This window comes from Pogona vitticeps, chromosome 1 (assembly GCF_051106095.1).
Source record: "Pogona vitticeps strain Pit_001003342236 chromosome 1, PviZW2.1, whole genome shotgun sequence".
Taxonomy (NCBI): Eukaryota; Metazoa; Chordata; class Lepidosauria; order Squamata; family Agamidae; genus Pogona; species Pogona vitticeps.
Genome location: NC_135783.1, coordinates 260,063,265 through 260,087,775, shown reverse-complemented (window position 1 = coordinate 260,087,775; position 24,511 = coordinate 260,063,265). Strand labels below are relative to the sequence as shown.

The following is a 24,511-nucleotide window of genomic DNA, read 5'->3' as shown; positions in this document are numbered from 1 at the left end:
TGCACTAATTCTACCTTCAAGGTAAGACCAAACTAGCACAATGTAATGCTGCCCAGCCTGACCTGTGATGGGCAGCTCAGACAGTGGTTGATGGCACTGAAGACTGCTGTAAGATGAATTTATTGGGCTGCACAACCTGAAAGCCACTCATCAAAATAAGATAAACAGATACTTCAGGTGCACCTAAAGCTTTTACAAGTAATCTGTGATCTTGGTGAGAAGTGTTCTGCATTTCCTGAAACAGTCCAGTAGTTTATTTCATTTTATTGTTAAAATGATAATGTATATTTCTGTTAAGCAAAATAGTCTCTCTTTTTTAATCAAAAGGAAAAACAGGAAATGCTGCAAGAAATGAAGTTTCATGTAGGGAGATTGTACATCTACCACCCTGTTGGTTTTTGTGACAAAAGGGGCCAACTGCATGTCGAATAATTCCGTGCTAGCCAACCACTAAATTAAAGTGTTAATAGCAGCATTGTAAATCTGTGGGGGCATGTTAAGATGAGGCTATATTGCAGCTGTTGGCTGGCACACTCCGACTTCACAAAAAAATGACAGATTTTGTCATTGCTAAATGCTTGTTACCTCCTGACAAATTCCTTCAATCATATTGTTGTTGAAGTTTTGAACTGAGGAGTACATGAAGCGAATGCAGTTCTTAAAATATAAAGATTTGCAAATATAGGTAATAGTTTGAATAAAACTGAAAGAGTCATATTCTTTTATCTTTAAGGAGAAAGGAAGAGGTTAATATCTGTAATATCCTTTCCTAGTGCTGCATTAACAGAGAATGGTGTATCTTTTTAAAGTGTGAAGTCTTTGCCTTCCAGTCGTGCCAAAGAATCCTATGTATGCCAGTGGAAAACTAAAACAATTTACCTCAGCAAGTGGGATCATATCAAATGGTCATGAGGCATTTCATTAATCACCACATCCGAGGATTTGGGTTTCATGGTTTTATAAGCAAAGAAACAGAGGTTGAATCTTTCTCCAGTGTTTTTTCACAGGACTCTACTTGCTGATGCAGGGTAATTACATGGTCTAAAAATACTGCAGCATTTGTTTAAGTTAATGGAAAAGTTACACCAGTTCTAGAGTGCAGAGGCAAAGGCAGATTGGGTTTCCTGCTGACTATCATAAATACTTTGCATATTAGATCAGAACCTTTCCAAATGGGAATTGCTATTTCTGATTATAAATATTGGAAATAGTATAACAAATTATTTAAACTCCTTTGGTCAGTAATGCCTTGAAAAGTCTTCATGTTCTCTGAAGCATATCCAAAACTGAACCAAAACCACATTTTCAAAGACCAAAGAACCTCTATAGCGGATCCCTGTTTGATAAAGGTCATGTGAAAATTCTCAGTTCACAAGATAGGGGATACCGGTAAGGGTACCATAGTTACTAGTATGCATACTTCAATGTTTGAGTATTCTCAGCATAATTGATAGAAGTAACAAGATAAAGAAAATTATTTCCTGTATGTTTCTATTGGTGTGTGACTGTGTTTTTGCTACAGCTATTGGATGCTATTTCTATTAGTTGAAAAGTATATATCACTAAAATTACTGGTGCAGAATATACATTCTCCTGTTTTTCAGTTTATTTTGAGTACAAATAATCAAAACAGTACATAGCAAACTCACTGGCCATTGTGTGTGCACCTTTCTTATGTAAGACTAAGAATATTATACTATTACTAGTACTATTCATTGAAAAATAATTAACTCCAGTGGCATATTATATCTGTCAAAATGTCAACTACACAAATTTTTAAAGGATTCACAACTGTCCTTAATTACAAAATAACACTTGTGTGTCATCCAGTCAGTTCAGACTCATGGTGACCCTTCCCAGAGTTTTCCAAGTAGAGCATACTCAGAAGTGGTTTACCTTTATCTTCTTTTGGGGGCACCCACAGACTGTGGAGGCTCCTTAGGCTGCCTCTTCTGCCAGGAGGCACCCTAGGGAATTGAACTCCCTATCTCTGGTTGCGCAGCCAGATACTTAATTCAATGAGCTATCCAAGCTGGTAATCCTCATGATATTTGTGACAGACAGGTAGTGTTATTGTTCTCCTTTTTTAAATAGTCAAACTAAGGCGAAGACAGGTTGAAGCAAATAGAAAATGTAGTTATGCGTTGGCCAGAATCTTGTTGGTATTAGTGTAAGCTTGATCTGGTTAATTTCTACTAATTGATGAGGTGTCAGAGTGCATCTTAGGCCCTATCCCACTGATAATAAAATCTGTGTTCTGCTGCAAAAAAAAAAAAAAAAAAAAAAAAAAAAAAAAACCATGACTCAAACTTAAGTGTACACACAAGGCGCATGCACAAGTGGACTGCTCTGTCAGAGAAGAGAGTTTTTCTGCTTTCTGCCAGAGGTCTGCTTATTTTGCAGCGGATTCCAAAGAATCGCTTCCACATATATGAATGCCCCTGATCTGTGTTTCTTTGTTTGTTCGTTTTTACAACCTCCAGTCAGCCAAGTCAAACCTTCCTTGCCTCCCCTTTCAGCCCCCACCACTTTCCTCCCCTTTTGCCCCATTCCTCAACCAACATCTCCTCCTCACCCCCACCAAATACTTCTTGTTTTCTATTCCCCTCAGTCACCTGTCACCACCCTCATCCCTTGCTCCTTTCCATTTTCATATTATTTTTATATGGGATCCTCAACAACTTACCATCAAATTATAGATCCCACCAGTGCCCACAGACTTCCAATCCAAAGCATGCCAGGGAATCATGTTTTTGTGCTTTGGGGTAATCCTATAGATAAAATTTGTGGGGATCTATGGTGATCCATGCCTGGGACCCATGCTTTTTTGTGTTTTGAGCTAATCCTATATAACTCATGAGGATCCGTTTTCTCTGGTTTGGGGTGATCCTACATATAAAAACCATGGGGATCCATGGGGAGAGTTGTTCCAGGAACTGGAGCCCAAAGGAAAGGATGGTTCCTCCTCCTCCACTAGCTTGCATTCTGGTAGAAGGTTTGAGTTTCTTGCATCTAGTGTGGGAGACCACCCTCACACTTCCCTCACTGTACCTCTCTCTCCTCTATGTGTGTATGTGCATTTATGTGTGTTCATACTTATGTACTGGGTTTGCCAGGAAAAAATCCTTGCCCTGTTCCCACTCATCCTCCTCCCTCTCCCTTTCCATTCTCTCCCCTGCTCCCCGCTCCCCCCATCAGACCCACTTGACAGTAGATGAAGGCATTGGTGATGGTAGAGTGAGTCCGTGTGACTTAAGCACGAATCCAGAAAATGTGCTTGCACTGCCGGTTTATTCTTGCAGTGGAAACAGGCTCTGAGTTGTGGTTACATACCCAACTGCACAACTGAGATGCATTGGACAGCTCGTCAATTAGCTGCAGCGTTACAGAAACCTTGCACAAACAGTAATAGGATTCTGGCCAATACAACTTGTATGCTTCTATAATTGATGTTTCCAGAGTCTCTCACACGTAATAATGGGAAAACATTCAAGAAATCATGTCTCTGAGAGAGTATAATCTTTGGAATGTCACACTATTTTTTGTTTCTTTTTACTTTTGCTTGTCATTGGAGAGTGGGCTGTGGATTAGGTTTACTAACAAAGTAACAGGACCAAGGAAATAGTCCTGTTACTTTGTTGGAGTAAGAACTACAAAGAGTATTGTGGCATCTTAAAAACTAAAACCTGAATCCTGTTACCTCACATTGTGCATTCATCACTGCATAGGGCATGCAGTGAGGCCTTCTCAGAGATTTGGACAGAGGTATTCAATATACCTTCTGCCAGTATAACCCTAGAACTGGCCAAGCAACAAAACAAGCCCAGAAATGGATGAAAGGATGAAAAGAATGGTAAAGAAAGGGGGATGGGAGGTGAGGCTGTTGTGTCTTTTCTGTGGAAAAAGAAGATAAACCATGACTGCCTTCCCTCTCTTCTTAACCATAGTGTTGCTGCCAATTCTGTCCCCAATACATATTCCAGGGAGTGGTAGATACAATCGTTATCTTGAGGTGATGTCTGCCACCTTGAATGATCTCTCTCCTAAAGAGGACCTCCCTGGACCTGGAGCAGTGGTAGGCCAACAAGTGTTTCATGGACGGCATGTGGCCGCCAAAAAAAAGAAGCCCCTGAGTTCTCCAAAAATCTACTTGGGGTGAGGGGAAGAACTCTTTTCTAAACAAAATAAAGTGTGCTTGCTACAGTTGGAGGATCCCCAGAAGCAACAGCTTTGATTTTATGGGCCTGAGGGGCACCTCTAAGGTCCACCTACCCCAAAATGTAAAGAAAGCGAAATTGGATTATCTGTTTAAAGGCTGAAAATAACTGGAGAAATTTTGGTTGGTTCCTTCTAGTTAGCAGAGCATAAAGTAAAAAAGCCAGCTGTAGCACAGGGCAAAACATGAAGGCAACTAGCTAAAATTCTCTTCTTCCACCCAGCCATTTTTGTTCTCACGGTGACTAGCCCTTTGTATATAAAAATCACTGTACAAGTAGCTTAAATAGAAAAGAAAAACATTTTTTACTTACCATTGTGGGATTCCAGTTACATTCTGAAGAATAAAGAGGATTTTAAAAAAGAAATTGCAGTCTCAACCATGCTGGGAAATTGAGTTCCTCCATGCTAGCCGCATGGTTAGAGGTCAGGATCAGAGTTTTACCTGTTTGCTCAGGCTGAAAGTCAGAGAGAAAGAGAAGAGAGCAAACAAAACAATGGAAGCAAACAAACAGGAAGAGGGGCAGGGCTTGCCTTAAACCTGAGAAAAGGGGCTACTAATAGGTTAGTGGCAAAGCCACTTATGTTACACTGTAAAGCCCCATTCCCACTGAAACCCAGTGTTAGATTGTTATTTTCTCCAACAAAACAGCCAGTTTGGCTTCCCAAATTTGTAAGATTGTCCATCCTGACCAAAGTTATTTGACTTATCAAAATTATTTGACCACTACAAATAAAACTTGTGTGGGCAAGGTGCTTCAGACTTTGGTGTCTGAACAGCTTCAGACATTCTTGAAGGAAATTGTCTAAATATACTACAGTCTGGATTCAACTACCAAAACACCAGGTGATTATTTGCTTTTGTGAGAGATGGGCACTATTTCTTTGCTGAGTCTCTTAAAGATCTGTCCTTGGCTTTTGATGCCATCAGCTATGATATCTTACTGGAAGAACTGTGGGAGAAGAGGCATGATGATGCAGTGCTTTCATCACCCGATACAGAATGTAGTATTAGGGGTATTATGAGGTATTACTGTAAACGTGCAAAGCTGCTTATATGGATTAGGCCATTAACTCCTCTATTGTTAAAACAATCTTAAAACAAATAGGCCACCAAGAACTTAGGTCTAAACTGTACCTTGCAGATAACCCATCATTAGAAGAAGGAATTCCTTAACTGCAGAAACCGTATTATTATCACAGCGATGGCTTTCCCTCACGTGCTTCATTTTATGATTAGTCACACTTCGGAGCTAAGTGTGGCCTTGTTTACAAGTGTAATTTCTCACAAATGAATGTCTTCCTGGTTCACGTTTGATATACTAACCTGATTTTAGCTCTGATTATGAGATATGTGTAATATACACTTTGACCCTCGGATAGTGAACTTTCTAAGCCCTGCTCCCTAAAAATTCTTCATTGCCAACACCAAGAATTAACCTGAGACCTATAGGCCAAGCATGAGAACTATGACTGGGCTACATTCCCTCAACAGAAAGCTGCCCTAATCGAAGCAATTACATTTTATCTAAATTGTATCAGGTGGGTTATACTGAATATAATAAACCAATGCAGATTGGTATCATTAGTGAGTGTAAATGATTTATTTCATTCCACATGGCCTTAATATGTATAGGATTTTTATTTTTATTTGCTAGTCAGCACAAAGTGCCAACCTAGCATTTTGAAAGCATGTAAAAATGTGAGTAGATAAATAGGTACCACCACTATGGGAAGGTAATGGTGTTCCATGTCTAGTTGCGCTGGCCACATGACAATGGAAACTGTCTTCGGCTTTACGGCTTGGAAATGGGGATGAGCACCACCCCCTAGAGTCGGACACGACTGGACTAAATGTCAAAGGGAACCTTTATCTTTACAAAGTGTTTAATAAGTTTGACACTAAGTGTCTTGATAAATATGCTTCTACAGGGGTGACAGGAGGTCAAGGACTATCTCAGTGGGGTCTTGACTTGAGAACTTAATCCGTATTGGAAGGCGGTTCTCAAGTCAAAAAGTCTGTAAGTCAAGTCTCCATTGACGTACAGTGCATTGAAAACCGATTAATCCCGTAACAGGCCGTTTTTGTTCCATTTTGGTTTTTTTTCTGGTCTGTAAGTCAATTCTCAGGCTGCAAGTCAAACCTAAATTTTGCGGCCAGAGAAGTCTGTAACTCAAAAAGTCTGTAAGTCAAGCCGTCTGTAAGACAAGGGTCCACTGTATTATTTTTCTGAGGTGGATGAATGTGGCTGCTGAAATTTTATCTTCAATCTCGTATTCCTCATAGGGGGTTTGATGGCATCAAAAAGAAAGAAGAGACGCTGATAAAAGATGCTTGGGTCATTTAAAATATTTCAGCTGAATTAAAGTGACTCATTGTCATAACTGTAATGTCTTTGCTTGCAATATGGGTTGCTGTAGAGCAGGGCTGGGCATCTTAATGGGGCTGAGGCCCAGTTTTCATTGTGGTTGGCAGTTCAGGGTTCCCATTCTGAGGGAGCATGGCCAGTGTAGGTAGGATGGGGCCAAACTGATTGATTACCTTTCTTTTATTTTTTTCCCAAATATATGGATAGTGATTGTAACAGAGAATAATAATCAGCTAACATCAGCCCATCAATGTAACTAATGTCATGTAAGAGATTAATTTATAAATGTCTGAAGCCTTTAATTTATTTCTTGAGGGTCTTGAAGCCTGCAAAAATGCCCTAGGGATGCATGTTGCCCGTGTTATGTGCCTGCAGGGTTCATTAGCTGACCTGGAACATAAGGGAATATGGCTGTTGGTGTGGACATGGGTGGGAGGTATTGTGAGTTAGTAGGCTAGCTGAGAAGAAGACTGAATGGGCAGTTCCTTCTCCTGGGTCTTTTGAGATATACATGTATTAGGGATCTTGCTGTTGTATTGCCCACCCTTTTACCAGTCAGCATCCCTGCCTGAGTTCAGACTTGGTATTGAGCCCTCCCACTTCCCAAATATTTGCACTCAGAGCCCTCAGTTTGCTTGCAAAGTACACCATTTACAGGTTTTAGATGCCAAGTCAAGACCTTTTTATTCTCCCAGGCCTTTAAGAAATTGTTTTTAGATGTTTGCAGTTTTATTTTACCACTACTTTTAAATTTTAGTTTTTGTGCTGTATTGTTTTCACTCTTTGCTGCTGCCGTTATCTTGGTTTTTCTATTGCTGCTTTTGTATTGTCTGTTTTGTATTTTTACCTTTACTGCTGTCTGTTGTTTTGTTTAATGCATACTGCCAGTAGAAGTCTGGTTTAATGACCTGTGAAGAATAAATAAATACCTAGCATATCCTGCGATACCATTGATTGCAGGCCCTACCCCTGTCCTGGGGACAATGCTCAGTCCTTATGCTGAATATAAGAGAAGCCAGTTGTGCTTTGTATTCTACCCCTCCACCATTACACATTGAGTAACCAGCTGTGTAGATGACCTATACAGATGTTACACCAAGGAGAGTGAAAAAGATGCCTATCACTGGCCACTCCAGAATGATATGAAAAAGTTCCTTCCTGTATGACAGACAATTAGGGTAACTGTAGGTATCTAAGGTATGCTGCTGCCTGTGCTGCAAAAGATGCTGGACCATATAGGTGCATCATTATTTCATCCTTCCCTTATCTCCTCCCAGTTTTCATGAAGATCGAGAGATTCTTCCCATTGGGGGACTGTCATACTCAAAATCATGGCGCCCAGGACTTTGCCAGCCAGCAGAAGTTCTCCTGTGGGTGGTTTTTTTTTTTTTGGGGGGGTGATGCCAAGGAAGCTTCCTAATACCACAAATTACAGAGTCTTCTGTTGGAGGCAGAATCGGTGGTGCCACCCTCTATGGCTGCTGCAAACTACTGGCCTCCAGCAGTTATAATGACTAGTCAGAGTCCTTTTTGTTTGAGATTTTAGCATCCCAAAGGAGAAGGATTTGCCTACCTGTCTGGTTTTATGTGGAAGAACATACAAACATGCTGAAATTCTGAAATTGTACCTGTCGGGAACTCTGCTTTCTGACCTGTGGGAAGGCTCCTATCACTTTAATTCTAGGTTTTGACATTGGAATCAAAAGATGTCTCTCATTCTGTATTTCTACAATGCTGTTAGAATGGAGTGTAGGAGATTGTCTTACAATATTTTGAGATTTCTGTTATCACACCAGCTGCTCTTGTGTTGCATTGTGCATAACACACTTTCAGTCACCTCAAAGCAGGGAAGCAGTTTTTTGAGGAGGGGGGCTACAGGAATTTAACCACTATAATTGTACCTGTGAAAACAAGTGGAGTTCTTTCACAGGCACTTGAAACTCAGCTGGGATTGCTGTATACTATAAATAAACAGCATCAGCAACCTAAGTTGCTGTGTTTGTAATATGAAAACATTCCTTCCAACTGAGACAAACATTAAATAACTCTGTGCTAGATCACACAGAGACAAAAACATGTTCAGTAAAGTCCATTGAGAAGACATACATGGAAACTCATTGGCAATTGTGTCCTAGGATTCTCTATATTTCTGCAGTGTTTTTTGGAGTCACTGGAAATGACACTTGCTTCTTGTGAAAAATTCAACTTTGCTATCCTATGACCTTAGCAATCCAGAGGTCATCCAGTATCAGGGCAGGACATATCATTAGACAATGTGAGGTGACTATCTCAGACAGCAAATACAAGGAAATAGGAAATGGGGAGAAGCTAAGGGAGATGTTGAATGAGGAGAGGTGTGGAACAAACTGTTCCCTTAGCTAGTAGGATGACCACTGAGGCAGCACCACAAAGAAAGACATAAAGCACAAGTCTTTGGAAGAAATTTGCATTATACTTGCATATGCTACTTTAAACTAATATATGAAATTATAGACACACAGAGATATAATTACCATAATCAGAGCAGAAATATGGTATAACTCACAAAATGTGAAGAAAGACATAAATCACAAGTCTTTGGAAGAAATTTGTATTATATTTGTCTTAGATTAGATTAGGCATCCTTTAGTCTCGAGAGACTATGCTAATGTGTTTTTATGGAGGACTTGGAACAGCGACTAGTGTGGCTGAGAAGGCCAATTTGAGAGTGACAATCCCTTCCACACTGAAGGCAAATACAATCTATCCCCTGTCCAGCTCCCTGATTTTGCTGATTTCGGGACTGCCTCTTGGCCTCGGCCTGCTGGACAAGGGAGAGGCAAATTGAGAGAGGCCATGATGTACCACCTGCCTCCAGGCTGAATGCTCAGAAGTCAAGGTTTCCCATCTGTTGAGGTCCATTCCTAAGGCCTTCAGATCCCGCTTGCAGATATCCTTGTATCACAGCTGTGGTCTCTCTCTGGGGCGCTTTCCCTGCATTAATTTCCCTGCATACTTGCATATGCTACTTTAAACTAATATATGCAATTATAGACACACAGAGAGATAATTACCATAATCAGAGAAGAAATATGGTATAACTCACAAAATGTGAAGGTCTTTGTCCTGACCAAATGATTTGAATGGTAAATTCAAATATGAAATCTAATAAAGTCTACGAGAGAAACTAGAACATAAAACACATGTGTATGCATAAAAATAAAAATATGTATTTTTTATTTATAGATACCAAGTTAACATTTCTAACCCATTCAACGTGCGAATGGCGCTATGATGTTTGTACAAGCCCATGTTTCAAAACATGCAGAGATCCTTTGGCAGAACACTGTCAGACTGTACCAAAGTAAGTATTTATGGATTTGTAACTTTAATAATATATTCCCCTGCAATACTAAACTCACATGGCTGACTGCTTAGAAGCAAAACACTAACATCTAAGTAGAATGGTGTGCTCTGTGGTGAGGGACTTGACCCGCAGAGCCTCTTTGCCTCCCCATTCAGAATAGCACGAGGTGTGGTTTCCCATCTCCCGGCTATCCAGAGGGAAGAGGGGAAGCGGGCCTTATTTAACAGGCAATCCCCCTCCTTGATCAGCCTATTTTGAGGCTTGCAATCCACCTGCCCACCCTTATAGCTAGTGTGAGTTTTGCTGGTCACCTCTAGGGCTGGATAGGAATTTTTGACCCGCTTGCTGATTGGCAGTTGTGAGCGGGGATTTTTTGCCTATCCCACACTGATATAGGGTTTGGGGCTCCTTTCTGGGTAGTTGCTTTAGGTGGCACTGGCAGGTAGTGTGGAATGAAGATTGATCGGTGAGTTTCCGGTGGAGTACAGGCGAGGTACAGCGTGCCTGAACCCCGAGAGCTGTGGATCATGAGATTACGGTTCAGGGAGGAAGGATGTGCTAGGGACACCTCTGGGCCAAAGGCCACCAATAGATGAGGGACTAGAGGCCCGGGGGTGGTGAGATTATGGCCAGCTAGGGCTGCACTGTCATCGGGACCACGTGTCCTCGGGGCAGGACATTCATGAAAAGGGGTCCTGAGAGACCTCCACTGCCAGCAGCATTCTGCACTACTGCAGGCCCCCTTTCAAGTTTTGATTTGGGTTACGTACAGTATTAACGAAGTTCTGTGGTCAATAAAGTTTGGCCCTGTTTCATCCCATCTATTGAGTCTTGCCTCTTTATTCCGGAGAGGGGAGAGCAAAGCTTCTACATGCTTGGAAGATCATTTGCATATGCAAAAATATTTGTGTTTGTAAATTAAAAGCAAAACACTTTTTTTAATGGCCTGGCAACAACCTGTGGTCATTGAGGAAATGGTAAAGAGAGAGAGGGAGCAAAAAGCCACTTAAGAGAGACCTATTGTCCTCATGTTCTTCTTGTGGGTTTTGCATAAGTATCTTGTTTAGCACAGTGTAAATAGAATGTGGGGCCTTCAGTTTGATCTGGCATGGCTCTTCTTGTATAGAAAGACATTCTGAGTGTATCGGTTCAGGCTACTGCTGAGTTGTTTTGGGTGAGATAAGGAATGTAAGGGTGTTATCTGAAAAAGAAAATGATAAGCAGGATGAAAATAGGAAACTGATGTGTTCAAGGCCCTCAGAGTTTATATAATCATTCTGAAAGGGAGGTTAGGTTTGGAGAGTGTGAATGCCATGAGATTAATCCTCCTTTCCCACAATACCTATGGGAAAGCAATAAATGGCACTTTCCCCACTGCTTAGAACTCTATCCCAGTCCCTCCTATATACAGAGAAATAATGAGGCTTCTTGCTGACAGCCCTTTAAGACTGTGTAGCGTAGTAGGGAAATGAATTAGGGGAGGAAAAAGGTGACCTTATCCCTTCTTCACTTCTTAACTCCATCCCCAACAGGCTTGAACAGCTCTTCACTTTTCTTGTTTAGGGTGTCTGAAGCCCCTGAAAAGGAACATTACTTTTCGTGGACGGGATTTTACTTCAGATTTTGTTATTGCCTTCACTTGTGCTCTCACATTTAGAAAGCCATATTTGTTTAGTTTTTACCAGTCATTAGTACTTCAGCCCATTCTTATGACTCAGAATCTGTTTCATAAGCATATTATAATCTTATGTGTGAAGTATGTATTGGATTTTCATATTTCTTGGACTTCAAGTCCCAGAAATCAGGAATTCCCACAGCCTAAATTCTGGGGGTGTTAATCAAGAAATCAAGTCCTGACAGGTGTTTTCAGCTACTTACAGATGGGAAATAGCTCATCACAATATGAGTCTCAATGTGAATTGTCTGTATATATGATAGAAGGAGGACTCTAGATTGCAAGACCTCTGTATATATATATCCTAAAATCTTCTTTTAGAAAGAGTCCAAATATCATTAACAGGAAGTGGTGAGCTTTCCAACACTGGAGGCATTCAAGAGGAAGTTAGACAGATAGAAAAAATATACTGTAGTGAAGCAAAAAGACAAATTCATAACAATTTTATTAGTAATATACAAATAATGCCCTTGTTTCGCTCTTCAGACTCTCTGTGTAAGCTGCCCAGAGACCTTTGGGTAGTGTGGGCAGCATATAAATTAAATAAATAATTAAATAAATAGATAGCTATCACAATTTTCAGATATTTTATACAGAAGATATGAAAAATAATGCAGATGTCAATCCTATATATATTTACCTGGGACTAGTTCCATTACTTATGTAATAACACTTCTGAGTAAATATACTTAGGGCTGTGCCATTAAAGATATTTTGAATAATTAACATTAGCCTCTATCCTTGGTCTTGTTGTTTCCATACAAGTTGCTCATGAATCATTTTTGTTCTTGTCTTCTGCTTTCCCATGCAAGGCAAATTCTTAGCAGAGCTCTGTTGGGCTGTTAGCATTGGTTATAAACAAACAAGGAACCCAATTTTGTACAAGCATTTGAAGGCTTTCTGCCAGTTCTAAATTGAAGTAGTCATCATTGGACAAGCATACACAATTCGTTCCAAAGGCTATGTCACATAGTTCGTGAATTAGCTCAGCTCAGCAGGATGGCATGTTGGGTCAACCACAATGTGTGAGCTAATGAAAGAAATGGGAACAATAATCTGAAGTTCCTGTATCTTAAATGATTTAGAAATTTAGGCTTTAATCCACAAACCATTTTAAAACAGACTGACTTCACTGGGGCAGCAAGCCAGGTTAAAAACAAGTAGAAGCTCAACTATTGTATTGGTTGGCACTTTGAGTTGTTTGTTCTTTTGTTTTAAATCAACACACTGTTTGTATAAATAATCAATGCTGATTATTTTTCTCTTCTAGAGTAGAAGGATGTGTTCCTATGTGCCCTCTGAATATGGTCCTGGATGAAGTCACTCAGAGATGTGTCTATTTTGCAGATTGTACGTAAAAAAAACACAATTTGCTTATTACATTTCATTAAAAATTAAGGTATAGTGTCTTAAGTTATCACCTCAGGTTTATACTTATGAAAATGTTGTTACAAGCAGCCTGTTTTTCTAGACCACTGGTTCTTAACCTTGGGTTACTCAGGAGTTTTGGACTGCAACTCCCAGAACCCTTCACCACCAGCTGTCTTGACTGGGGTTTCTGGGAGTTGCAGTTCAAAAGCATCCGAGTAACAAGGGTTAAGAACCACTGTTCTAGACTACGATCTTTACCTGTATCTTATACTGAGGTTAGGAACATTGCTTATGAGCTTTTTTTCTGACCAAAAACACCACAGTCAATCAAAATTATAAAAACATTGACTGGTATTATATAACAGGTATGAATTTTAACCAAAAAACTAAGTATCTGTTAAATATTGATGGAGTGTGTATGCTGTTCCTAATATTGTCAATTTTTGTAGCTCTGATGGTGTTATTTCTGAGACATGCAACTGCTTATAATATTGTGTGAAATTTCTTGATATTGTTCCCATAGCCTGGATGACTGTGGGGACAAGTGAAATGTGTTTCTTCCAGAGGTGAGATGTTTCAATTGCAAGAGCTCTGTACTTGGTTAGTTTTATCCAATTATTTATTTTCAACTCTAGCATCCCTTGGAATTGCAGTGACAATGCTACTGGCATTTCTTTGTTCTATTACTACTATGTCTGGTGTGTTATGTTTGAGGGGGTCTATCAGTTTGGATCTGGAAATCCCACAAGATTTGACATTGTCATTTTCTGATACCTTCTCTACCTGATTTTCCCATGGGTTTTTGGAGGCTTGCAAGTTATAGTTTTTGCATAATGATGAGTTATCGTTATCATCATCATCATCATCATCCCCTCCATGGGCACAGGCCTTGTTGAGGCGGAGGGGCTTGTATGCTTCAGTGAGGTTGAGAGCTATGCTGAGGCGTCTCCCAAGCCAGACAGGTTTCAGCTGAGAAGCCAGACCAACTGGCTTCATCAATTGTGATGAGAGGAAATAGATAGAAATCCATATTGAATCAGTCGTCGCCCGGGTCAACAAGGACCGTGCCAAATGCTATAGCCCTTGGGCATCTGGTGTTAAATGGACTACAGGGCTCAACAGACCCTGTTGAGGGACGAGGACAGGCTGTTGCAAAGCTACTGGAACAACGTAAATGCAAAACTTAGACTCTCACCAAAAATGGAGAAATAGTGAAATGTTATTAAATCACAACATCAGAGCTACAAAAAAGGTAGTATTAGGAACAGCGTACATACTGTGCTGATATTTAACAGATACTTAGCTTTTTGGTTAAACTTGTATCTGTTATATAGTACCAGTCAATGTTTTTACAATTTAGACTGTGCCTGGTGTTTTTGAATAGTAGTAGTAGTAGTAGTTATCATTATTGTTACTGTTATTTCAGGCATTGAACCCACAGCTGATGTACGGATACCACCCTCCACTTTTGAGACCCATACAACTTCTGAGGCTCATCAAACCTCTATAGCAAAGCTGAGTGAAAAAACATCTTCTTCTCCAAGCCCAGCATCAAAAGACAGAGCAACAACCCATGCATTCACAGAAGCAACCTTTTCTACTCCTCTGTTACGAAATATTACAGTTCTAATGACATCTAATATTTCAACCCACACAACCTTTGATAAAAGTACAATTCCAGTGTCTTCACCACTAGTGTTGAATGTTAGCTTCCCTTCTGCAGCTGTTGTTACTCTATCAGCAAGTACTGTAGGTACAGGCACTTTGCCTAGTAAACAGACAAGTAGTAGTACAATACCTTCAGCCCTTTTAACATCTGTGATCACTGAAGCAGAAAGCAAAATTCAGACTACTATTATGACTCCATCCATCATTCCAGATTTTAGTTTACCTGCCACAGCTATCGCAGCATCAGAAACAAAAGTAACAGGTACTCAGAGTTTCCACACAAAAGAAACGGAAAGAAAACCTGAAATTATTACAGAAGGCAAAACTTCTTTTCTAGGGACATTAAGACCAGAAAGAACAAGTCATTTTTCTACCAAAGCCACATTGCCAGTTTTGGAACTATCCTCGTATTTGCCAACAATGAATCAAACCACAGCTTTGGACAGAACAAAACTGGGTGTAAGTCAGCCATCTGTAATGGTCACCAATGTCACTTTAACTTCATTTTCTCCTTTATTTACTACTTTATCAACACTAAGGCCGACTGTTAGTCCAGTTCCTTCAGAAACAACAAAAATAACAATTCCTTTAGTTGAAGAAGGAATGAAGACCATGCTTATTCCAGCACCTCAAATGCTTACGCAGTCTACCACCATAATCCCTACAAATCAAAGCATGCTGTTTTCTACTGTTAAAAAAGGAATGGTACAAACATCAAGCATTACACATCCACCGCATTTGTATTTTTTTCCATATTTATCTACTGTCTCAAAACCTGCCATATTTTCTTCCACACACTCTAAATTATCTGATACAAAGTCTCCAACATCAATAGATTCAAAAGAAGTTTTACAAACTGGACTGACAAGTGAGTATTCACCATTTAGACAGCCAAGTGTAACAGAGTCTGTATTAGTTTCATATAGTCATCCACCATCATCCCATGGAACAAGAACCACACCTTTGTCTACTCAGACAATCTCCAAAAGGACAACCCCCTTGGAATTGCAAACACTCACTTCAATTTCGCTTAAAACATCTACAGAATACAAACCACCTTTGTCCCTGAAAACTACAAAGATTAGTGTTGTACAAGATTATCTTGGTGCTACAGCAAAACCAGAAACAACAAAAACTGATTTTACACAAGAAATTACAACCCTGCTTGTCCAAGTTCCATTGGAAACTAAAAGGACTGAACATGTTCAAGCAACTGGATATCCATTTACTCTGCATGCTACAGCAGCTACAGAAAGAGTAGCAGCACTTCTTGGCACTGTGGAGTCAGACAAAACCACCAGTGTACATACAAGAAAGTCTTCCACCACTTCACTTCCAGTGTCCATTTCTGCAAGAACATTGTCAAAGGAAGTCACTAGTTCTACGCCTTCATCAGCTGAAGCTCAGGAAACCATGTCTGCTACTCTGCCTCCGACAACATCAAGAACTACCTCATTGTTTTCATTGTTGCCCATTACAACAGAGCCACCAAGCACAATAACCTCAAGATCAACTCCAGAGTTGACAGAAGCTTTAGGTAGCACCAGTGTTACTTCATCCCCATACACTCAACTTAGCAGCCAGTCACCAGCTGTCAAAGAATTAGCATCAGCTGAAAGAGTGTCAACCTTCTCTTCTGTTTCTCTTCCTCTAAAAGCACTTGCTGCCACCCAATACCTGACAAAGACAACCATTTCCCCATATACTTCAACACAAAAATTACCTGAGACAGCAACCACTGCAGAAGAGCCAGCTGAGATAGTTAAATCACCTGTAACTTCTGAGGTGACTTTTTCTGTTCATACTTCTCCAGTCGAAGGGATTTCTTCTGTTTTGAAAGAGGAAATTACTTTTCCATATTTTACAGAAGAAAAACAGGAATCTTCACCAGCTTCGAAAGCTTACTTAACAACAAAAGCTACTACTACAGCTTACCATGTTCCTGTTGAACCAGGAAGGACTGATATTCCACTCAAAAGTACTTTTAGCACAACTGAGTCAGCAGCCAAACTTGCTGTGCCCTCTCTGTTCCAGAGTTTTTCACTACCAGTTGTTCCTTCTACTGGACTTACTTCTGCATTTTTGTCAAAAATTCCTTTAACAAGTGGCAAAGAGGTAACTGAAGCACTGAAAAGTGATATAAGTCTTCATCAGACAACAATTTTAACATCAACTGAAAAAGCTACTGACTTTTCTGATGATGGAAAACCTCAGTTTTCTACTTCCGAAGCTTCATCTGTCACAGAAGGGGAAGTAGTAGAGTTTTCTCATACTGAAAAATCAAAAACAGACTTACCCACCACAAAGCAAGTATTGACTACTTCTAAAATACTCACATCTAGCACTTCACTTCCTGTATCAGAGTCAACATCTCCTTCATTGTATACATTAGGAGCACCAGAAACATCTGTTGTGAGCCAAACAGACACACTAGAGGGGACATTTGTAATGCCAGTAGTATCAACACCTGTCACGTCAACCAGTAAAAACATTACAAGGATTTCATTTTTATCTAAGCAAGTACCACTTTCTACTGTTTCGTATACTCCAACATTCCCTGCTATTAGAGTTACACCAGCTACCCCACATTTTACAACTACAATAGAATCAGTACCTCTAGGAATAAGTGGTCTTACAACACAGAGTATCACAAAATCATTAGCAGAGAAAACAGCAGGAATAAGAGAATCTATTACAACATCCATATATTCAGTGCCTTCTGTTGCTTCAGAAGCAAAGGGTATCACATCTGGAGTAGCAGCAACTGGTAGACAATCATTGGTTACAAAGCTTCTTATATCACCTTCAACCTCCAAACATTTACTGACTTCCCTCAGTTCTACTCTCCTAGCTACGGTATCTAAGAGGCCATCTATAATGGAAGTCCCCACATCCTCCATTGATTCTTTACTGATACCACCAGTACATCCAAATGCTACAGTAACCATACCAGTTCCCACCAATTTATCTACAAAATCAGTTCATGATTTTGCTACAGCATATTCTCCAAGATTAACTGTGGTTGAAACTGGAGCTACATCTCTTTTCATGCCATCTAAAGAAACAGCAACATTGCCAGCATGTGTAGTGAGTATCTCCCCTATTTTTCCTCCCTCATGTATGATTATTATGTATGATTAATCATGTATGATTAACCAATAAGCCGGTCAGAGTGGTATAAATATACCAGATGAGCGGGATATAAATCAAATAAATAATAATAATATATATATATTATAATATATAGTGGGAAATTTAGAACCAATAAAAGGAAATATTTCATACAGTACTATTTAAACTGTAGAATTGGCTACTAGAAGGCATAGTAATGTCCATTAACTCAGAAGGCTCAAAATGGAGGGTTAAACTAGAATTTGGGAGTAAGTAATTGCAAGTAACTTTTTTACTTCATGTTACAGTAATTTATTTCTCCAATAACAAAAATGAAACTAACATTACATTATGACCGTAACTTAAAAATAGACATGGTCACTCCTTCTGTTGTGTAGGAGTAACTCTTTGGTTAAATAGGTATGATGTTTGGCTTTATCAAATGGTAGAAGAAGACTATCACCTGGTTCAAGCACTAGCACATGCTGTATCATATACTGCTGAATGAAAGTTCAGAAAAGTTTTGCTGTTTCTGGAAACCAATCATTCTAAGATATTGGAAAGAACAGATTTGCCTTAAAATTGTAACAACAGTTACTAATTCTGTGTTCTTGGAATTAACCAATTATTTTTTAAAAGGAGCTAGCAAAAACTAGCTATAAGCAATTTTGCCTGTGTACGTGTTTTTCTCAATACCAATTGGGGAAAATAAGGAGAATAGTATTATGTCCATGATTTCTTGTAGACGTCAGGTTGGTCACAGGTAGGCTTTTGATGTTAGATAAGATGGTTTCTCTTATGTTTGCATCCATTCACAGTCCTTGGGCCTCATTGGAGAATGAATATAATGTTAACGTGTTTTGGCTTCCAGCTTTCTACTCCTTTCATATAATAGAACTTTCCAGCTCTCTAGTTCCTTTCCAGTCCGCTAAAATTCACCTCTTGAGGGCTGGAGAACCCTCCAAAACAGCATATGAGATGACAGAGGAAATCAGCAAAAATCAGGACACTTCCACTCTTTGAATCTTAATTGTTAGTTCCAAAGTTGAAAAGTTGAAATCTGAATTGCTAGGCAGGTCAAAATTCTGAAAATTTTACAATTTTTTATCCTTATAATTCAACATGTGGGCAGAAATTCACCTGAACAAAAGGGGGAAAATATGTTAGGATGGTGTAGGTCCAGTAGGGGTAGGACAAATGTTCAGAATCACTCTGAACAATGTATATACAGTATTTGCTGACTGCAAAATCATAAAAAAATTAACAAATGATCCAAGAGTCTAAATACTGTTAATTGTGAGGAATTGACAAGAAGCTGTTATATTTGTTTTAGTTTATTCTGTTCTCTGGGATGCAGCTCATCACTTGAATCATGCTTACCTTTGGTTTGCCGTTAGTAAAATACCTTTTTCACACCAATCTCCTTAAGTTATGCTTTTATCCATATGTTGTAGTCACACTGGGCTTAAAGTTTGGTTAACTATCAGGGAAGTGAACAGCAACGGTAGCTGTGAAAAGTGGCTATTTAGCTATACCATGGAGAATAAATGACTAGTGGCATAAACTAGATTTCTATTGGAAAAGGAGTGTAAAAAATACAATTGAAAAATAAGAAGAGTTATATTTCCATTCAATTAACTACAGTACAGTTATGATTTTCAGATAAAGTAGGTTGTAGATGGAAGAGGTTCACACATAGTGTCATGGGGGAGATAGAAATGAATTTGCATTATTATTTTAAATGCTCTTAGAGTTTCTCCTACTGGCTGAAATTCTGTTCCCAAAATAAGGTTATACTCATGCAAACTGATGGTGCCATCAGCTACTGGTGTTTACTGCTCGTTAAAAGTTTCCTATTCCACCACCAACTCCAGTTTCTGAGGTTCTCTCTAGATCCCTTTTGACATGGGGAAAATCTTTGGAAGCCTCAAGATTGGACTGGTGGACAACTACTTTAAAAGATAATTAATGACAAGTTTGTTACATAATGTTGTAATGATGGCAGATGAATCTGTTAGTTGCTTGAAACAAAGTATCATAAGCTACATCCCTTTTACTGACACTTCACATGACTTCCAATATTTCTCTTTGACCTGCTTCTTAGTGTTGCTGTTCATGTATAAAATACGTTTTATGGAGGAGTATAATTATATAGTTTTTATCTTACTTCTCTCAGAGGCCTGCCAAAAGAACTAACAACAACATATATCTTGAAACATGTTTTGTGATCAAATTTCTTGTTTTTCATAACTATCCCACTTTGAAGTTTTGACCTTTTTTAAAATTCTGATTTATTAAACATTTCTTTTGTTAAATATTTTTTCAAGGGTGTTGATATTGAGACATGACTTTAAAGTAATTTATGGGCACTGTGTATCTTGGAACATAGAGACCCATACCATTTTCTGTAAATATGGCTTTATTGAATGTAACTTTGATAAGAATAGTAACCTATATTTTTGAAATATGTCTTAGCCAATTACCGAGAATGAATGCATAAAACACATTTGCTTAGATGGACAACTGATCCAAGTTAACAAATCACAGAACTGTCCATACAATTCAACCAAACCCAGTTGTGGATTTCTTGGACTTGCTGTTCAGATTAATGGAGACAAATGTTGTCCAAAATGGGAATGTGCATGTAAGTTTTACTCACACTGTGTTTATTTCAAAATTATATTAAGCTAATGACAATTTGGACTTTGGAGTTGGCAAAAAAACTGTTATGTAATGGGAACAGATGGTGGCATTTATTTAAGTGTTATTAATTGCTTGCATGTCATAGACACAAAGGATTTTAACTATCAGTTTCATAAAAAGAACTGAGCACTAACAATCTCATCATCTAATGGGATTGTGCACTACAGTACAATAATAAAGTAGACTAAACAAACAGAACTCTGTTACACAGGGGAAAGTCACAAGAACAGAAATTATCTCATTGTACCAAAGATTTATTTTCAAGGGCAAGCAATATATTTAACTCAATTTTGGGACAGAACATGGAGCTGCTAAAAGCTGAAAGAACAATAATGCTAGAGAGATCCTTTTCTCATGCATATGAGAAACGAATGCATATGAATATGTTCTATAGGGGTTGTGCACAAGAAACATCATGGTTTGGATCCAGAGTTCTTGTGAATGGATTTCTGCCCATAGGATGTTCCCATTGGTGGAAGGAAGGGGCAGGTTGTACTGATTATTCCTCATCTCTGTAGCCTTTAGGGTTTGGGGACCCTCTAGAATAACATGGTATGTAGTGCTACAGGAAGAAGAGTAAATCAGCAATGATTGTTTCTCTTCCCCTTTCCCCCAATGAAAGAGTCCACTTTGTGTCACTTTGGGGAATGGAAGAAATTATTCTATCCATAGAAGGGTAACTCTGGAAGCAACCTATTGTGACATTGGACTTTGAAGACTAGCACGTACAGTATATGAACCAAAGACAGAAAAATGAAGCAATTGCAAAAATGTATTCCTGTAGTGATCTGCTGGCAGGAAGGCATGTGTAGAGTTTCAAAATAGGCATAACCACCAGGAAACTGACTCTTGAAGATTTAACTTTTAAAACATGTATCTATCTTTGCAAAAATAAATTACAGATACATTTGAATTTCACAACTCAAGAAGCTTTGTCCTATTCTTGCATTGAGAAGGGGGTTGGACTTGATGGCCTTATAGGCCCCTTCCAACTTCACTATATTATGATTCTATGACATGCTGCTTAACAAGTATACTCTTTTATCTGTTTTAATTTTACATGTTAAATATGCTTTTCAGACATAAAAAATGGGCAAAATATTTGAAAAATCAATTAGGTTTAATTGATAGGTGATAATCCTACTCACTTATATAATTATGTAAGGGCAAGCATGGAAGTCTTTGCACCCTCTAGCAATCTCTTGTTTACATAACCTGCCTTATGGTGGCTGTAAAATCAGGCACGCAACCAGCTGCTTTCTTATCACCTGGACATGCGTGATTTTTCTCAGTTAGATTTTTGCATTAGTGTTTTTTCGGTAATTTGTCCATTTTATAAAATGAATTTACCCAGCAGAAGTATTTCTTGTGTTTGATCAGGTCGATGCACAATCTTCTCTGATCTAAGCATTATCACTTTTGATGGACATCATCTGTCCTTATTTAAGGAAGCATCTTATGTTGTCAGTCAAACCCAAGATGAAATCATAAGTGTTCATGTTGCTGATTGCAGAAACACTCACAGGGTAAGAAATCTTGTAATTTTTTGTTGTGGTTTGTTGAGTTATTTTATAATGCTGTACTATGTTGTTCTGTGGTGTCTTACTGAGTCCTGCTGTATGTGTGCATTGCCGGATTGAATATGTTGCTTTCTTTATTTGTCTCTACACTTTTTTTGTCCAGTTAATTAATCATTTATGTAACTGACTATTGACACCTCCAACCCTACCCAAGGTCACAGGATATGGAAACAGTGAAGATAGGAGCTGTTCGAATTTACATTTTCTGATTTCTTTATGTTCATGTCCTTTGCTATTCTTGAATAAAATTGCTTTTCAACATTTTCTCTTAAATTTAGATGTGTCACAGCTATATACAAAGCTTACATAATAGCTGTTTTTTTTGTTTTTAACTACAATGTTTAACTTTACACAAGAACCTGCTATAGCATTTAACTGTGGAATAAACTAATGCTATTTAATTTTTACAAAAATATACAGGGCATTTTAACGTCTACTAAACTGTGTCCGACGATGTTGAATTTAACATACATGTCTAACCAGGTTGTCATTGATCGCTTAAACAGAAAGGTAATGTTTATTTCTTCTGTTGTTATTGTAAGTCTTTCTTCTTGTTTTAGGTTTCTGAAATTTACATGCATGTAACTATGTTGAGGATTGTGACCCTAGTAAAAAAAGTTTCCAAATTGATTGTAGCCCAAGGAATTAGGCTTCTGGTGTTTACAACTGGTACAATATAGGATGAAGGTGGCCTTTTATTATTTACAGTACATTCTGAGCAGATAGTAGATGTGTTACTTAAGAAATTGTTATATATTTCTTAAGTAACTTGCATAATTCTTTAAGCAGTGTTAGTCTATTAAAGCTGCAGTTCTATATTCACATATTTGGGGGAACTGCCCATTGAATCAAGGAGAATTCTTTCTACACAGTATTTTTAATATTCAATCATACATACCGTGTTGTCATTTGTCTTTGGCTCCTGCCAACCTAGCAGTTCGAAAGCATGTAAAAATGCGAGTAGATAAATACGTACCACTACGGTGGGAATGTAATGGCATTTTGTGTCTAGTTGTGCTGGCCAAGTGACCACAGAAACTGTCTATTAAAACAAACCACTGAAGCTTCATCACAAATATTTTTGTATTGCAGTAGTTATATATTTGCTTCAATATGTGTTCGTATATTTTCCAGATAGCTGTCAACTCAAGATATGCATGGCCTACTATTAGAAAATATGGATTTTTAATTGAGGATACTGGCTTCATGTATGTGATTGAAACCCCAACAAGTGTTAGAATACAGTGGTTTCACTCCACTGGAGTGATGGTAGTAGATCTTAATGGAACCAGCTATCCAAAGCCAGTGGGACTTTGTGGTAAGCAAATGCCAGCAAGACTGTGATGATATGTTTGCTAAAGGGGGGGAGGGAAATGGCCTACATTTGCTTATTGTTAAAATTAAGGCATGCACACTAAGAATATACAGGATAGTAATCCCAATCCAAAATGATTTATAATGAAAGTTATTTAAAATGTGTGTTTCTGTTTGCTAGAGCTGTAGCTCCAATAATACAAATGCTAACACTGTTCCTTTGGGTATGTGATTTGTAAATGGGATTAAATAGTTTTAGCTGGTTTAAATGAGTATCATCTGCAATCTACAGTCACTACGTGACAGACTCACCCAATCAATGCATAGTCTTGTGGTTGATTTGGTTGGAAGCCACAATCAGAGTCAATAGAATTGTAGATTTCACCCTTTCATATTCTGTGGGTCAGCTCCCACATGAAAATAAAACAGGCATGATTCTCCATCAACAGGCTGTAAGTGTGTGTCATGATAGAGGCTATGTCTAGAGGTATCAGGAGGGCTGGCTTTGCTCATATGGGATGGGCACGGCGCATCTAACTCTGAAAGGTGAATAACTTTGCTTCAGGACTAGCCAGATGCTTTCAAGAAAACACAATTTGACCTGTTGTGCAGAAACCCTCCTCAAAAGATGCCAGAAAGTGTGTGTGGCAGTAGTAGAGGTGATGGTTTTATTCACAGAGAATGACTTTGCCTGAAAGGTTGGGTGTACAAAAGTGAAGGTTAGAGAGAAGATTCACTGGAAAAAAATTAATCCTTTCATATCAGGAACCCAGTGGTGCAACAAAGTGGGGGATCCAGATAGCTCCCTGCTGTGAGAAGCCAACCTCTCTAATGTTCAAGTAAATCACTGCAAGTGTTCCATGTATCAAACTAAATATCAAAGGGCAATTACAGGTATTTTTACTTGTGATACAATAACTGTTCCTGAATGTGCTACTGTTAGAAATTGTTGAAGTGATGCAGATGACTCAGGGACAAAAGAAAAATGCTAAATTTGTCAGCCAAATGATTGCAATCCAAATTTAATCCCTCTGAGATCATATTGCAGATAGCTGTAGATGAGTGAAGATTTGCTTCCAGATTTAGAGCATTTGAAGGAGAGGCATGAATGCTGAAGTAATGGGAAAATAAATAGGATAGGAATAAGCCGAAAATGTAC

The 24,511-nt window shown here is 38.7% G+C and overlaps 1 protein-coding gene across 1 annotated transcript in view; it reads left to right on the top strand.

Moving 5' to 3' along the window:
• The window catches only part of OTOG (otogelin), a 135,336-nt gene that overhangs the window by 77,597 nt on the left and 33,228 nt on the right, over positions 1-24,511 (top strand). The window contains exons 32-39 of the mRNA XM_078387307.1: positions 9,810-9,927; positions 12,876-12,955; positions 14,403-17,775; positions 18,501-18,507; positions 20,231-20,399; positions 21,839-21,984; positions 22,459-22,548; positions 23,173-23,356. Of these exons, the coding sequence (XP_078243433.1) occupies positions 9,810-9,927; positions 12,876-12,955; positions 14,403-17,775; positions 18,501-18,507; positions 20,231-20,399; positions 21,839-21,984; positions 22,459-22,548; positions 23,173-23,356 (4,167 nt within the window). The remainder of the gene's footprint in view (positions 1-9,809; positions 9,928-12,875; positions 12,956-14,402; positions 17,776-18,500; positions 18,508-20,230; positions 20,400-21,838; positions 21,985-22,458; positions 22,549-23,172; positions 23,357-24,511) is intronic.